Here is a 15,798-nt window from a genome sequence, read left to right as displayed (position 1 = left end):
TGAAACCTGCATATCCTGCGACTGGCCATGCAAAATGCTCAACCACTTGCTTCTAATTGCCTGCATATGCATAGTCATTGCACTTATACTCTATCTGTTCTACTGGAACCGCTTGCTTGCAGGGATCATCGGCCTGGTACTTCGAATCCTCTACTGGAACCAAGGGGGAGCCAGTATCTGGGTAGAAATTGGTATGTAGTGCGGTTCGTTGTTTCTCGTTCACGACTAAAGTTACTTGACCAGGATCCATCCACTTTTCGTTGATCACGGGTCGAATTCTGCTCAAGGATGTCAACTACCACTCGAGCAACCAGACTATCAAGATAGTCAAAGGCCAAATTGAATGGCGGTACTGGATTCGGAAACCCATGCTGGAGCAGGATATCGCGACTGGCCTCGGGATGGAGGATCGTGCGTTTCCGTATTTCAGCTATGAGACCGCGATTGACTTTTGTTAGACAAGCATAACCACCGGTCGCAATACTGTCGCGTGCAGATGAAGTTCCAGGGCTTTCAGTGGTATATATACAACCGGACAGCTTCTTACGACAGCATCGTTGAGCAGCTAATGCAGGACATGCCGCGGCGAACACCATCTTACGGAACTGAGGCGCGAAGGTCTATGAGCAAAGGCTCGGTCATCCCTTCCTTTAAGGCCCCTCCAGTCGTGAGGAGACTGGTGAACTGGTTCAACCGACAACTCCCAAATCTCGATCCGAAGGACCTGCTTCCTCTTGGAATCGACGTCACGAAAGGTATTATCATTATCGGCAATAAGTCGACTCCCAACCTCCTGCTGGCTGAATTTGAGCATACTGGAGGCATATTTGGGGTGGTGCAGTCACGGTCGAAACATGATCTATACAAGCAAGTGCTGGACCTGAAGTTCCAGGGCGCGTTGGTGAGGTATATGGAGAACGATGACTATGTTGGTTCTATGGTTGATTCGGGCACTTCTCTACATGAACGAACGAAACAGTAATGACATTCATTATTTCTCATGTGTGCTTGCTTATCCTGTATTTCAGGTACTCGAAGTACAACGGCGACCCGCATTGGTACGCGACCTATCACGCGTTTTCTAAGCTCTTGCGGCAGCTGCGACTCGGAAAGTCTCTGCCAACCCCCAACAAGAAACACGAAGACGATGTCCAAGCCTCGCGCAGCAAAGCCAAGAAGAGCTCCGATCACCCTCCCGTTCTCGATCCAAATGCCGAGTATGCAATTGAACGCAGGATTCTTGAGGCACCGGTGCTAGAACTGTCGTATTACGCTGATGTCGTTGGTGAGGTGCCTCCATTATCCGAGCGAGTGGAACCGGTTAGCGTGGAATCTATCGACATTGGTAACGGTGGCTTGTCGCCGCAATGGGGCATCGATATTATCGTGAGGAATGGCTTCATTCGTTACGGGGCGTGGGCTGATCGCCAAAGGTAAGTTGCCTTTTGCTGATTTGTGACCTTACCGTTAACTCGTGAATGCAGAGCAGAACTTCAGAGAGCCTTCTTCCCGTCACCATACCATGATGTACTCCCTTCTCGCCCTTTGCACCCCGGTGATCAGAGGGTATGGACGAATATGCGTATATTCATAGAGCTGGTGGACGAAACCACGCTACATATACCCTTTCGTGAACCATCGAAGGTTGGTCTTCTAGATAGCCTCGAGAAATCACCATTGACCATATCGTATAGAACTGGCAGTGGGATGGCCTAGGCGATATGTACGAACGTCGGCGCTCAAGGGAGCCTGCTTCACTGCACCTCGTAGTAGGTGATCGCTCTTCCATTAACTACACGCTGCCCATGGTCGTCGCCGCGGATGGCTACAACCCCCTGCTTGAGGTCCATCTCGACACCGTCGAAATCTCCTCAAGTCTCAACGACATCCGGTTGGTCACGGCCGAGTCGTGTCGCATCCATGGCGAGATGCCGGCGCCGCTGAAGTGGGACTCTGAACGCAAGTGGTCCTTCGGCGTGACGCTGCGCCAGTCTGTATTATACCTCCTGCGAGACCACATCAACATGATAACGGATCTTGTGAGGGACTGGACATCAGGTCCCCCGCACGACTACCATCGCTTTGTGCCTATGATATATCAACTAAAGTTTGAGCTCCACCATTTTGCGCTCAATATGTATGCGAACGACCATAATATTATCGACAAGCCATTAATTAGAGATGAAAATGGTATGTGCCTGTGATTTTCTTTGTCTTGTAGATTGTCACGTACTAACTTTGCTTGTGAAGCCCTCCTTACGCTCAAAGGCACCCATTGGAACACCGAGGTGACAGTGCCTTCCAACAAGTTCAGGCCCGATACTACCTGCATTCCCATTATATCCGAAGCACCGAACGTATCGATCAATTTATCACTCCCGAAGTGGAACACGAACGCCCTCGATGCGCCGAAAGAGGGCAACAACATTGGGCATGTGGGGCTCTTTCAACTCGATGCGTCCTATCGCTACTACGCAGAGGTGAAGGAGGGGCATGTGGAACAACTACAGCTAGACCTGAAGGTAAGGTGCTGGGTGGACGTTGCTCCAACTCGCTGACGCGTGCGCTGTTTTTAGGTCCGTGAGTTTGCGTTCAAGTCGCTTGGCTGGGCCATTAGATATTTCATGGTCTTAAGGGAGAACTACTTGGGGTCGTTTACTCATTTCTCCACTCTTGGCGAGTATCTCGACAGACGCAGACGGGGGATCCCAGCGGGCGACCCGATAGAAGCGAAGTACCGCCCCGGTCAAGTGAGGTGTTTCGACCTTGTTATCATCGGTTCCTATATTGACGTGGTCTCATTCATAGTCAAATCCCTTGCAAGTGGAGCTCATGATCACCGCGGAGGACTCGATCATGGTGATCCCTTCGGGGCTCCCAGGGTATGAAAGATCGGGTTCTCTGGAGAGCCAGGGTATAGGCATTGGCGCGTGCGCTGTCTTGGTTATGCCCCAGTTGCAGCTCCAACTGAGGGTCACTGAGTTCTACATGGGTATTCAAATCAACCTCCGTAGCTGCTTGCATGTGCTAATGAGGGCATTCAGAGATGTCCCTCAATATCGACATTGTCGCATGCCATATTAAATCAGATTTCCCCGAGCTGGTGACGAGGAAGGCGTTCAAACGCCCGAAAAGAGACCCACTTCTCATTGATGGTAAGCTTCACACTGTTCGTCTGCCACACCTCCCTTCATACTCAGCGATAGGGCTCCACATCGTGGCCAACCGACTCTTCGGGCCACAACCTCGTACAACAACGTACCTGTGTATATGGGAGATACAAGTGGGTCAGGTCAAAGGCATCCTCTCGGCATGGGAGGGAGAGACACTTGCTGTAGCCGGGCGCTCTTTCGGCCTGAACTACGTTGACTCAGCGAACGCTCCCGCCGCTGAGTACATGCCGCCGTTGGATCCTGACAGTAAGCTCGGTGCCGTCTGACGACCCTTAATATTGAACCTCTTTTAGTAACGGTCCTCAAATTTACGCTCAGCTCGCTGGATTTAACCTGGTTGGCTTCACCTGCAGCCCTGGTGGTTTCTCTTCCTAAGGGACTCCAGATCGATAGCAATGACAAGCCCGGCCTCTTCCACAAAAGAGTCACAAGCATCAGGCTCCCGATTGTCTCGGCGAATCTTCTTCATACTACCCCGTCTTCGCGTAAAGCGTGGCTGGAGACCGCTAGTTTCTCTACAGATCTGAACCTTGATATTTACGCTGCTCCGTATGGCTGGCAGGCTAAGGCCCGTGCGCAGAATGACTTTGTGGCGAAGCAAGATAGCTTGACTGGTCGCGCTGCCCGAATGCTGGCCCAATATCAGCGAACAGCCTGTACGTCCGTCGCGTTGACCGCAGATTTGGTAGTATTTAGGATCTTTGGAAATTTTGCTAGGTTTGCATCGAGACGGCATCTACTTGCCGCAACCTAGGCTGTCTACAGTGTCAGCTCCTCCGATACAGAAACATCCAAGCGTCGTTAGCCACGCGCCTATGCGCCCGATGTCCGGCCCACGACGATGGTCTCAATTATCCCATCTTTCGGAATCGGAGGGCGAGGAAGGTGTCTCAGAAGCAGATCGCGATGCTCGCTTAGCGTAGGTGACTCTTGACTTGTCCATACCTTCGACTCACCGTTACTAGTAAAACGCGAACGGCCACGCCCGTGGTTCTGCCACCTCTGCAGGATGAGGATCCCAATATGAGTAGTGGTGACGAATCTGACGACGAAGATTTGACGGCGGACTCGTCGGATAGTGACTGGTCCGACGGTAAGCTTTTGTAGTTCGCTGTTTGATTCGTTCTCAAGTTGCATTGAAGACACGTACTCGGGCGCAGAGAGTCGTAGCCCGCTGAAGACTTATGCGCCATTCGTGAGGCACTATGGATCACGGTTCCTCGGTTTTCCTGACCTATGGAATGGCAGTCCTTTCTTCCTCCTCCGAGTATGTAGCCATTTCATTGATACCACTCAAGCTCATTGATTGTCAGGACTCAGGCTTTGTCCCTGAACTATCACCTTCAGACCCTGGAATGCGGAAGCAAACCCCTGAACACGGCGACGAAGGCCAGTTCCGCTCTTGCGATACTACAACATTCCGGTTTGAGTGCGATAAGGGTATCAAGATCTGCTTAACCCCGCTAGTTTTACAGACGCTCACAAGTTTAGCGCACCAACTAGAAGCCAAAGTACTATCAAGTCGCATCGCTATGACAACTCTCGCTGACTTCTGTTTTTCTAGCCCCCGAGTCCTGAGTTGAACATTGACACGATCGTTGCTGATCGCATGGGGAGCATCCCCCGTGTTGCGCGCCGTGAACAAAACACGGTCGTGGACGGCTGGATTCCTACGATACACATTAACCTTTTGCAGCACGTGACCCTCTTACATGACGAGTCCACGATGATGTCTTTGGACTTCATTTGTGGGGGCTGCTATATATCGGGATTTGGAACCTCTGATAGGCCAATATTTGATTTATCGACACAATCTCTGGGTTTCTCTGTCGCACCCGCTGTACGAAAGAAGAGGTCCGCCGGCGGAAACGATAGTGGCATCTCGCTCAAATGCATTGGGCTCTCCGTTGGCTTTTCGGACAACCAGGTCGATGCACTCTGGGACGATTTCAAGACAGAAATAACGCACAACGGTCCCGAATATATACTGTCAACTGTCAAGGCCCTGCAAAATGCCACGAAAGTTGCACCGTCCATATTTTCCAGGCGTTCGAATCATCGCTCTCTGATGACCCAGAAGATGGTACATGACATTATTCAATTCTCTGCTGGGAAGCCTATGGTGGACTCGCTTTCCACAACCCAGCCATCCTATCTGGTCCAAAGCGGGGTCGCTAGTGAACTACGCAACGATATCACCATCCGGTTTCTGTACCATCTACGTAGCTGCCTCAACCTGATCAGCAGCAACGAACGACAAGGATTCCTTTCTCTTCGAGGTAGCACTCAGAGCCTGAGCATGCGGGACACGCTATCAATACTAGAGGCTCGTCTCAAAGACCTCGCTCTTGACATGGACCACTCGATGTTCTCTCATTTCACAACCCTCGAAGAAACACTCTTTCCCAACCGTAAACGACGCTATTCCCCAATCCCGAAATACGGCGTTACAGCTGCCTCTATCAACGCCAAAAAGACCACTTGTCTCATCCTAGATCACAACGGCCAATCTGCCAGCGAACTCTCGATTACTTCCATGTCTGTCGCCACCGATTTCCGCTACTGTGCTTTCGCACCGACTGCGAAGCCTGACTCACAGGGTTCCCCTGTGGGCGACGATATGATGCGGAAGATATCAATCCTGACCTCGGTCGAGGATATCTCCGTGATCGTTATGCCGCATCTATTGGTGTTCGCCCAGCATACCTTGCGAGTCCAATCCTACCATGCAAAACCTCCGAGCCCTACGATAAACTCAAGATCCGCGTCTAATGCCCAGTCCACTACAGAGCCGACGACTTCGATTTATCTGTCACTTGTATTGTCTCTGAACAACGTTAAGGTTCAAGCTGCCGCGCAAAATCTCATTTTTGAACTGGCTTTACGGGGCTATGAAGTCACGGCGACCGCCCTTTCTGACGCCGAACGTCAATCTGCGAACATTTCAGTAAAGTTTCAAGATACTATTCTCGCGGCACGCTCGCCCTCGGTTTCTTCTCAAGGTCACGACCAAGACAGACTAGCCTCCTTCTCGTTCAACCGCGGTTCGCTCAGTTTCCTGCTCAACCTCGATGCCAAGTCGACCTCCTCCCTGGCAGTAGCTTTTGTCGTCGGTGGTCTGATTCTTCGAGTACCGAGGAGTGCATTGAGACTGTACAGATTTGTGGAAGAATGGAGAGCCGATTTCTTCCCTGGGATAGAGGGAATGGCTCAGGACCTACTTCGTGAGATCAAGACTACGGCCCACAACCCCAAGCCAGCTCCTTCAGTGCGGAAACCTTTCAACTATCGTATTAATGGCAAGGTTCCCTCCATGAAGGTCGCTCTTCAAGTGATGCACGGCATGTGGCTTTCATGGGAGGTCCAGGACTCTTTCGGGCACTTCAAATCTTCAAGTATCACGAAGCGAAGCCACATCGCTTTCGGCATTCAACTTCCATCTCAGGTCTTCACCATCTCATCAAACTCTACAGACCTACTCAACACACTAACCAGAGTACAAGTCGTGATCCCGCAAATCACGCTGGCAGGCAATCATGATGGCACTTCCATCCAAGTCCTTGCTCTTGTTGAGGAATTCCGTGCGAAAGTTAAGCCTTCGCACTGGGATACCTTGCTTGCTGTTCAGCAGAAATTCGGGCAGGACTTCAACGAGTTCCTGGCGCTTGTACAGAAGACACAAAGTCGGCGAACATCTGCGAGGCCGTCATCTTTTCCGTCACTGCCCATGAAGTACGTCGTGGACCTCAAAATGAAGGGATTTAGAGTTGGTTTAGAAGGAATCTCTTCTACTTTATACCTTGAATGCTCGGACATATATGGGGGTCTTACCAATGTTGATGGTCTCGCATGGAAAGTCGGTCTCTCTGATTTGGCCCTCTCCTTAGCACCCAGAGCTGCACTCGATCCACGTCATACCACGCTCAGCCGAAACCACCGATCAGCCTTCGTTATAGTCGACGTAGCTATCAGTGCCCTAAGCTCTCATGACGCGAAGACCGTCAAGCCCAGTGAAGTACTCAAAGTAGAAGTCTCGAAGATCCATGCTGTGATGCAACCGAGTTCCATAGGGGAAGTAGGGGATTTCATTGATCATCTTCAGGTAAGATCTCGTTCCATCCTGCTCCTCAGCATACCTACACTATGCTCTAGGCAGAGATGCTTGAACGAAGGGAGCAGAGACAGCTTGAAGTTGCAGCCTTCAAAGAACGGACCAGGCAGTTATTGCAAACATTCGAAGCACCGGTAAAAGAGACTTCCGCTTCCTCCCCACCTTGGTTCAGCAAATTCAACTTGGATATATCCATGCGTGACATTGGTGTTGCTTTCCCTCTGACTCTTGATCAAGAGTTAGAAATGCCACAATCTGGTCGTGGTTCAAACACTTTCAAGGCTTTCTTGCTTTCAATCGAGTCTGTTAGATTTGGCGCTCAACGTGGAGAGACGGGTCAAGCAGTTATGAAAAACTTTTCGTTCCAGTTTGTTTCTAGGTAATGTTTCCGTAAACTTGCTCTCGATGTCACTCAAATCCGTTTAGGTTCAGACAATCCGTGGCCGCAGATTTTTCTGGCGAAAGCCATCAAACTCGTAATCGCCTTTTGTACCCTGAGATGACTGCCCACATCCGCTCTGAAACGTCATTGTCGTCTCGCAAACTCTGGGTGTCAGCGACCGTGGACGGGTTCATCCTTGATTTAGAGTCCTCCATTCCGGAATATGTTTTCTCTTTGATCGACGTTTATCGGCAAGGCAAAGATCGAGTCGCACAATTATCCGCCAACCTCCCTCACCCATCCTCAACGCCAGAGCCAGCCTCTCCGGACGTAGACACAGGACTGCAAACCCAATACACTACTCTCCCGACATCTAATGTTTCGGGTTCGTTGACCTTCCTCAGCGGCACGATTCGAATTCACAGTGGTTCCCTCGCAACCTTCCCTCGAAGTCGATCATTCACCCATCCAAACATCGAGCTCCCTGACGAAGCCGAAACTGCTGAAATTGTGCACTTGCCCGTCGTATCCCTTTGGGCCGAATATCGAGCGACTCCGGCTAGTCACAAACTCAGCTCTGCTACTGATTTTCAGCCGTCCATTCTTATCTTCAAAAGTACCATACATTCAAGTCAGAACACGTTGAAGCCGACCTTGCTGCCTTTCATCGCTGACCTGACGAACCACGTTGAAACTCGCATGAGGAAAGTCAGTGCCCTAGCCCCTCGTCCAGACCTCACCACCCAGCCATCTCTTTCCAACGCCATCCGTAGTAACGAACGCATGACCGACCCAGTCTCGAGTATGCAAATCAGTTTCAGCCTGCGTATCGACCAGTCGAAGCTGGAGCTGACATGCCAACCCGACGTCAACGTCATAGCTGGGCTACATTGGGAGTCAGGTGGATTTATGATCAGCATTTCCCCTGGCGCACGCCAAGTTACATTCAATGGGTGCGTAAGTGGATTGACCGTGGGTTTGAAGCATGGCTTCCTCAGCGAAGATTGCGTGAAGCTCGACGCTCATAACTTGGCATTCTCGGTGACCTTCTCTAAGATGGAGGCAGACCAGGGGACGCCGATGAACTCAATTTCCATGGTATTGGACACAGAGTTCTCAGGCGGCATACATTTCTCGCGTCTGCAGGACGTATTGTGTTTCAAGGCAGTATGGTTAGATCGGATACCGATTCTGAAAAGTGAAAGCGTCGCAGCAACGAAGGCGCCTCCTAAGCAAGTTGGGTCTACCCAAGATTTTACGACCGCAGTCCTTCTTCGTGTCCGGCACATAGTACTCGATGTCGACCTTGGCCATTCGATTAGTGCTATAACTCTAGATCTAACCGATTCTTGCCTTCGAACCAAATTCACGGAATCTCACCATGAGGTCGCTATTTCTGTTTCGAACTTCGCGCTAGTGGCCAAGGGCAATATCTCTGGCACGGCAAGTGTACCGAGATGCGTGTTTCAAACTATTCGACGCCGAATGAAACCCGGGACTCACAACGCGGAGAACAACAGGATGCTCGAACTGCGTATGACCAGTGGTTCCCTTGTCGCGAGCTTGGAATCAGAGCATCAGCGACTGCTGCATTACAGGTGTGTGCTCTACCTGATGGCATTTCCTGTATATTAACTTGTACCAGGGCCGAACCGTTGGACATTGAAATATCAGACGATTGGTCAATGGTGCTTGCCGGCCCACAGGCGCAAGACCGGCCCCTGCTGCTCTCTTTCACTGTCAATAGCGCCGAAATAACTGCGGCGACAACAGTTGGCGCAATCCCCAAGCTGATATCCTACGCCAATAAATTCAGAGCCAATCTGCAAGCCCAACAAGACGGTGCTAGCCGAGAGTCGAAGACGTTCAGGACGACTCGCACCCCTAAGCCAGACAATGCTTTGTCCGCTGTCGCGAACGCCATGCTCAGTTCGGCTCGTGAGCGGTTCAAGGAAGAGACTGGGCTCTCCTACATTATCAAACAACACATGAGTCTTCGCCTAGGGTTCCTCCGCCTTGTGGTTTTCCCCCGCACAATGCGTGACTTAGAACTGGCTAGTTTCGTTGCGTATGACGTGCACGCTAGGTTGGATCGCCTCGTTGAAGCAGAGACCATCCCTGCGACGAAGAACCTTCTCCTCTCCTTTTCCTCTATGACCATCTCGAGATTCAACCAACTCACTACGAGCGCTTCGATCGACGCATCACAATTGGATTGTAAACAATGGTTGGACGCGCTCCTGAAGGGTGCCAACGAGGCTACGATTGTTGGCCTTCCATCGATGACTATGCACATGGTCAGCGAGGAGAAAGTTCCTGAGGACCCGTCCAGCACCGTCCGCAAAGTGATCACGTACGACTTCGACAGTAAGTTCGTCCGACGAATTGGAGTAAAGGACATGGAGGACATCTTCATCACGCTCAACGTGGGACTTTATTCGTGGCTCACGCTCTTGCGGAAGAACTTCACTCGGGAGATGGACCAAGTACAGGCAGCATCTGACTGGCGTACCACGACACCGATAAATTCCCCTCCTGTAATCTCTGGCCGTCGAAAGGGTCCTGACTCCCTCCCATTGTTAGATTCACCGAGATCTGCTACAAGTCCGCGGTCAACGCAGCCTCCTGTCTCCGCGACTCTTATGAGCGCAGCCAGGCGGCTCACGGACGCTGATGGACAACGGGCTGCAACTCTTGATATGTTCCCAACATCGTCACAAACAGCAGGAGGATCAATGACGCCCGGAGCCATTCCATTCCCTCAGTCTGCAGGTGCCGCCCCTTCGGCTGATGTACCATCAAGTGCACCGCCCTTGAAGCTGTCAAGCAGTCTTGTCTATCAAGCAAGGACCAGAAGCATCCAGCGATTGACTATGCGTCAACTTGGCGAAGCAACACCCGATGTCATGCATCCATTCTTCATGAAGAAGGCTGGCTTCAACCTCGAAGATGCGCTACCGCAATATGTGAACGAGTATGCTACGGCTCCATTGGAAGAAATCATGGAGGTTTTGTTGAAAGTGTACAGCCGACAGCTTTTGGTCGAACATCCTTCTTGACCCTAGAATTCACGTCGCTTTATTCTCACTTCTTTTCGGGACTACTCTAGGGACTTTCGTATTATGCATGTATATATGCTCTATTATTTAGCAAATGTCTTTAGGAAGCATCCGGAATCATATAATTATTCATTTCGAAACTGTGGGTCCATTGAAGACACTGAGAAGAGCAAAGCAGCCGTACAGCAAGCCAACAGGATATGCTACTAGAAGTCTTTGGTCGGACATGCGTAATACCGTAACGAAGATCCCAGAAGCGGAGTATGTGCACCATAGAATGGAAAGAAGGACAAGTGCGTATCCCAATGTGCCGCTGTCAAACCCAATTGAGTTAACGGAGTTGAGCAGCGACAAAGCAACTTACTCCAGAGTAGCCATCACACTGACCGCCCCTACGCCGACCATAGGCAAGAGGCAGTAGCCTAGTACTGACGCGACACGGTAAGCATCAATACCGGACTCGGACATTGAGTTCAAGAGCGCGTATATTCCAGCGCAGCCCAGTAGTGCTACGCCGTAGATATATCCAAACTGTAGCTTGCCAGACTGAAACAGTATCAGCAAAAGTATCAGGTGGTTATTGTGACAGTACAGACCAGGAGCAGAGATGCGCCGAAGCAAAACAGGAATAACAAAGGTCCTGCGAGGTCGGCGTCGTCCATTATGTGAGGCTCGACCTTGCTCAATGGGTTGAGCACGGTGAGTGATTTTGCGCGTATATGCGAGAAGTTGATTCCGAGCTCTTCAATTAAGAAATATCAGCGTTGATCTATAGGTCGGCGTGCGTAGGTGAATCTAACATACCTTCGAGGAGCGGTGGTTCCCCTTCAAACCCTCCGGTCCCGAACGCGCTGAGCCATCCTCCCACAGGCTGTATGTTTCCAGCGTACCCAGGCGGTATGCCCTGCTGCTGTATCGTCCCCTGCGCGCCGACGTGCCCATCCAAACTCGGACGAGAGCCCGGATAAAATCCATTTGGGTCACCTGGGCCTGCAGAGTAGAACTGCAGCGGGGTGTCGGGCGGTTGTTGGGGTGTGCCCTGGGCGTAGTAGTTGGGCTGCGACGAGGATGCGCCGTACGGGTTGCTGGTGTCCTGCCACATATTGTTTCGATGGAAAGAGGCTTCTGAGGAAACGGTCACTCAGAAGCGCAAGACCACGTCGGGGGCACGTGCCAGATTATTGGGCGCTTAGCGAACTCGAAATAATCGCAGCATTTTTGTAACTGCTGCACCGTTTCAACCATGGTGAGTCCGATGTCCTTATCTCGTGTGCGGATGCTGATGATTTCTTGATTGTATAGCCTCAGGTAAGAGCTACGTTACCAGCTAGCGAAAGGATCCTCATGGTCCACACAGAACGAGTACATCGAGGAGCACATCAAACGGCATGGTAGACGGTTCGATCATTTCGAGCGAAAGTGCGTTCCCCTTAGGTTCTACTGCGAATCACTTCTGAACTACAGGATACAGGCGTAAGCGTGAGGCCAGAGCTGCCCACAAATCATCCTCGTTCGCCCAAAAGGCATTTGGTATCAAGGCCAAGCTCCTACACGCCAAACGACATGCCGAGAAAGTACAGCTAAAAAAGACACTCAAAGCGCACGACGAGCGCAACGTCAAACAGGCCGATTCTTCTACCGTCCCCGATGGCGCACTCCCCACCTATCTCCTCGATCGCGAAGGCCAAAAAGACGCAAAGGCCCTATCATCCGCAATAAAACAGAAGCGGAAAGACAAGGCTGCGAAGTACGCTGTACCCCTGCCGCAAGTGCGGGGTATTGCGGAGGATGAGATGTTCAAGGTGTTGAAGACGGGGAAGAGCAAGAGCAAGTCGTGGAAGCGGATGGTGACGAAGGCGACGTTTGTTGGTGAAGGCTTTACGCGCAAACCTGTGAAGATGGAGAGATTCGTACGGCCCATGGCTCTGCGGTATAAGAAAGCGAACGTTACACATCGTACGCAAGCCATTCACTGTTTCAATGCTATCTGGGTCTCATCGTGTTCCTTACAGCCGACCTCAAAGCTACCTTCCAACTCCAGATACTGGGTGTTAAGAAGAACCCCCAGTCACCGATGTATACGCAACTCGGAGTCATGACAAAGGGTACAGTCATCGAAGTGAATGTCTCCGAGCTCGGCATGGTCACGACAGGAGGCAAGGTCGTGTTCGGAAAATACGCCCAAGTCACCAACAACCCAGAAAACGACGGATGCATAAATGCAGTACTACGTGCGTGGTGTAGCTTCCTTTTCTTCTCAAGATAGATGCTCATAGCCTGTTCTAGTGGTATAATTGGCGCATCGCTCGACACGCTTCTTTCTTTGCTCGCTCCATGCTAGACTTGTATCTATGTAGGATTGCAGTTGTATGAATATTATGAGACATGACCAGATTGAGTAGATTGTCAGCGAGGCGGAATGAGCAGGGAAGTCCTGGTAGCTCTTCCTCAACATCTACAACAGGTACAAGATGAGTATTGTAGTAGTGAATATACACGTAGACTAGTAGTATAGTCAAATGAAATGCGAGGGTCCGCCTCCGGCAGGACAAGTCCGTGCGACACCCGAATGAACTAAGTGTGATAAACGGTGAGTCCGAGAGTGAAAACAACTACTAGGAAACTTCGGATGCTTCGGATGGCTTCGGATAGCTTCGGACGCGCTCGAACGCGGAGCAAACAACTCCGGCTTCGGATAGTACGATGAGGACGGCAGGAGAATGATAAGGACGGCAGGAGAACTGGCTTCGGATCGGACTCGGACTTGGACGACGGCGAACTCTGACAACGGAGGAGGAAAGCTTCTCGGACGACTTAGATTCTGGCTCGATGTGGGGGGGGAACAAATCTTGTTATTCTAACTACCAGTGCAGTAGGTTTTTGTAGCTAAGAAAACATCGGAAGTATCCGAAACGAAAAGGAACCAGGAACGACTAATGGTGCTAGTATAGTCCAAATATTAGGGTCCGAAAACAAAAGGGAGACGAAGTATTGATCCGCGCTGTCTGATCCGTTATCACGTGTGTCCGGTACGGGTCAGTGACGTCCGAGTCATGTGCGAGCGCGTCCGAAGAGTCGGAGAGGGGTCGATAGGGGATAGGGGAGGCCGGAGTGCACGGAACGAAAGGGTTCAACCCTTACAGTATATACGGGTGTGAGCTGCAATAATAGCAAGGGGACAGTATGATACACTGATGAGGGGTACATGCAAGCAAGGTCCATGATAACAAGTCCAAAGGAAGCCCAAGAGATGGTCAACAATCATCAACGCCCACTCAAACTCTACTTGACGGTGGATCAGAAAGTGTGTACCTCGGGAGCTCATCAATCGCAGAGGTATTCGGAGGCGGTGGCCCATCTGGTGATTTGGTATCACGGTGGGCACTCACTTCGCCCTCTGGCGGGGCAGGAAGTATACCCATGTCAATATCCTGCTGTTTCAGCCTCTCTTTCTCCTCTGCGCCGATCTGCTCGTGAGTCCACGAACCGCCTCCGTATGCTACTTCCTCCGTCGCGACTAGCGGCGGAGGTGAACCGTAAGAGAATGATCCCCCAGCGATGGCCCCAGCATCCAGCGGGGGTGTGCCAACTTCCCGGTAGGGATCAAATTCTTTGGTGCCGTCGTATGATAGATGCGTGACGTGCTGTCCACCGGGAACGCTCGAGTAACGAACACCCCGTTGCGGTACGAGCTTGAAGGCGCTCTCGTTGCTAGTCGACATCCGAGAAGCACGCGCGCCGCGCTTTTCCCGCTGAATCTGATTTACGTAGCGAGCGACGATGATTGCGCCGTCTGTCGCATCGCATCGTGAGAAGCGAGACCAAGGAACGCAGCGAGCAACGACTTACACAGTTCCGCTAGTAGCACCACGAGGGCGATGCCGATATAGACACCCTTCGCAATCTTGAGCAACCCAATACATTGGTTCTGGGCATCCTGGTTTTGTATCGTTCTTTGGCATGCGTTGACAGCAGCGTTCTCAGTGCCGTGCGTGACGAGCCACAGCAGCCAAATAGCGACACCGACGTTGAGCACGAAATGGAAGTATGTGAAATAGGCATATATCATCACGAAGAGTTGCTTCCGAACGATTACACCGGCAAAACTGCGAATGAGGATGAGTCGTGCACCGCAGTGGACCTCTTAGTATCGCTCACCCGAGTATGCACACCGCAAACAGCAATGTTTCTACGAGACCTGCGCATACAAATGCTGCTTTCTCGCCAGAAGTCATATCCGGGGTGCCTTCTTGCGATTAGCCTACCAGTCTCGAGCAAGGACCGACGATACTCACTCGCTACCTCAAACCACAAAATTATAGAGAGTATCCCTGACAATAGCATCCCCAGGAAGGACATAATTAGGACGCCCACGCGCACAGGCAGGCAGCAGCAGAAAGTCGTGCCGCCGAAGAAAAGGTCCCGGTAGCTGAACGCCATGTTCAACGAGCTCCAGACGGTTGGCGACAAGGGTCGATGGTCGAGGAATGGAAGAGAGAGGTGTGTACCGCCGGAATTGATGTCTGGGACCTATTGTTGACGGAAGCGTAGTCGCCGACTACATCGCGTTATTCACACAAGGCAGTGCTCCGCAGATGATTGTGGAATAGCATTCAATCAGATTCAGGCAGGTGGGCGTTGGAACGGAGGCTTTCTCGGTTATCACAGCCAGTGCATCTCACTCGACAGCGCTCGACATCGCGTCCAACGACGAGCAGCCAGTATTCCACGTGATAGGGCCATCAGCTCCTATTCCTGGTCCACACTTCTGATCAGCACCGAGACGTTGCCAATGCGTGCACGAAGTGATATCCGAGTCGAGGTGTTGGTGTACTCTGGGTCTGTGTAAATCGCCCACCATGGCGCCATCTGATAAGTACGAACGATCGTATTTTTGCTCTGTGTTTTTCTTCTAATGCTTAGTGCCCAGTGTCCCTGGAATTGAACCGATCGCGTATCCAGACGCGGCATCTAGCGGCGTAACATAACTTTGAATTGAATTGAAGCGCTTCCGACGCGGAACCACTACCACGGTCTCCTTTGCACTATCAAGACAAGTTTTCTCTCGGTGGC

At 51.3% G+C, this 15,798-nt stretch overlaps 4 protein-coding genes across 4 annotated transcripts; 2 read left to right on the top strand and 2 right to left on the bottom strand.

The window, feature by feature from the left end:
* Positions 1 to 34: 34 nt before the first annotated feature.
* Positions 35 to 10,725, top strand: PC9H_007845 (uncharacterized protein; the record flags this gene model as incomplete). The annotated part of the gene is made up of 20 exons (XM_036777370.1): positions 35 to 191; positions 244 to 411; positions 459 to 978; positions 1,029 to 1,433; positions 1,485 to 1,644; positions 1,695 to 2,190; positions 2,251 to 2,522; positions 2,577 to 2,750; positions 2,809 to 2,992; positions 3,045 to 3,155; positions 3,201 to 3,419; positions 3,467 to 3,829; positions 3,891 to 4,092; positions 4,139 to 4,266; positions 4,316 to 4,440; positions 4,487 to 4,684; positions 4,738 to 7,275; positions 7,326 to 7,663; positions 7,711 to 9,264; positions 9,312 to 10,725. 20 exons carry the CDS (start codon positions 35 to 37, stop codon positions 10,723 to 10,725), a joined length of 9,726 nt encoding a protein of 3,241 aa, XP_036630990.1.
* Positions 10,726 to 10,854: 129 nt separating this feature from the next.
* Positions 10,855 to 11,827, bottom strand: PC9H_007844 (uncharacterized protein; the record flags this gene model as incomplete). The annotated part of the gene is made up of 4 exons (XM_036777369.1): positions 10,855 to 11,038; positions 11,090 to 11,271; positions 11,322 to 11,467; positions 11,530 to 11,827. 4 exons carry the CDS (start codon positions 11,825 to 11,827, stop codon positions 10,855 to 10,857), a joined length of 810 nt encoding a protein of 269 aa, XP_036630989.1.
* Positions 11,828 to 11,968: 141 nt separating this feature from the next.
* Positions 11,969 to 13,114, top strand: NSA2 (Ribosome biogenesis protein; the record flags this gene model as incomplete). Its single annotated transcript, XM_036777368.1, has 5 exons — positions 11,969 to 11,975; positions 12,039 to 12,144; positions 12,197 to 12,681; positions 12,738 to 12,956; positions 13,083 to 13,114. The coding sequence occupies 5 exons, from the start codon at positions 11,969 to 11,971 to the stop codon at positions 13,112 to 13,114; spliced, it is 849 nt and encodes a 282-aa protein (XP_036630988.1).
* Positions 13,115 to 14,000: 886 nt separating this feature from the next.
* PC9H_007842 (uncharacterized protein) lies at positions 14,001 to 15,165 on the bottom strand (the record flags this gene model as incomplete). The annotated part of the gene is made up of 4 exons (XM_036777367.1): positions 14,001 to 14,518; positions 14,575 to 14,831; positions 14,884 to 14,971; positions 15,021 to 15,165. The coding sequence occupies 4 exons, from the start codon at positions 15,163 to 15,165 to the stop codon at positions 14,001 to 14,003; spliced, it is 1,008 nt and encodes a 335-aa protein (XP_036630987.1).
* Positions 15,166 to 15,798: the final 633 nt, after the last annotated feature.

Source organism: Pleurotus ostreatus (assembly GCF_014466165.1).
Source record: "Pleurotus ostreatus strain PC9 chromosome Unknown scaffold_5, whole genome shotgun sequence".
Lineage (NCBI taxonomy): Eukaryota > Fungi > Basidiomycota > Agaricomycetes > Agaricales > Pleurotaceae > Pleurotus > Pleurotus ostreatus.
Note: the sequence above shows the minus strand (reverse complement) of the source record. Positions and strands in the feature narration are given on the sequence as shown.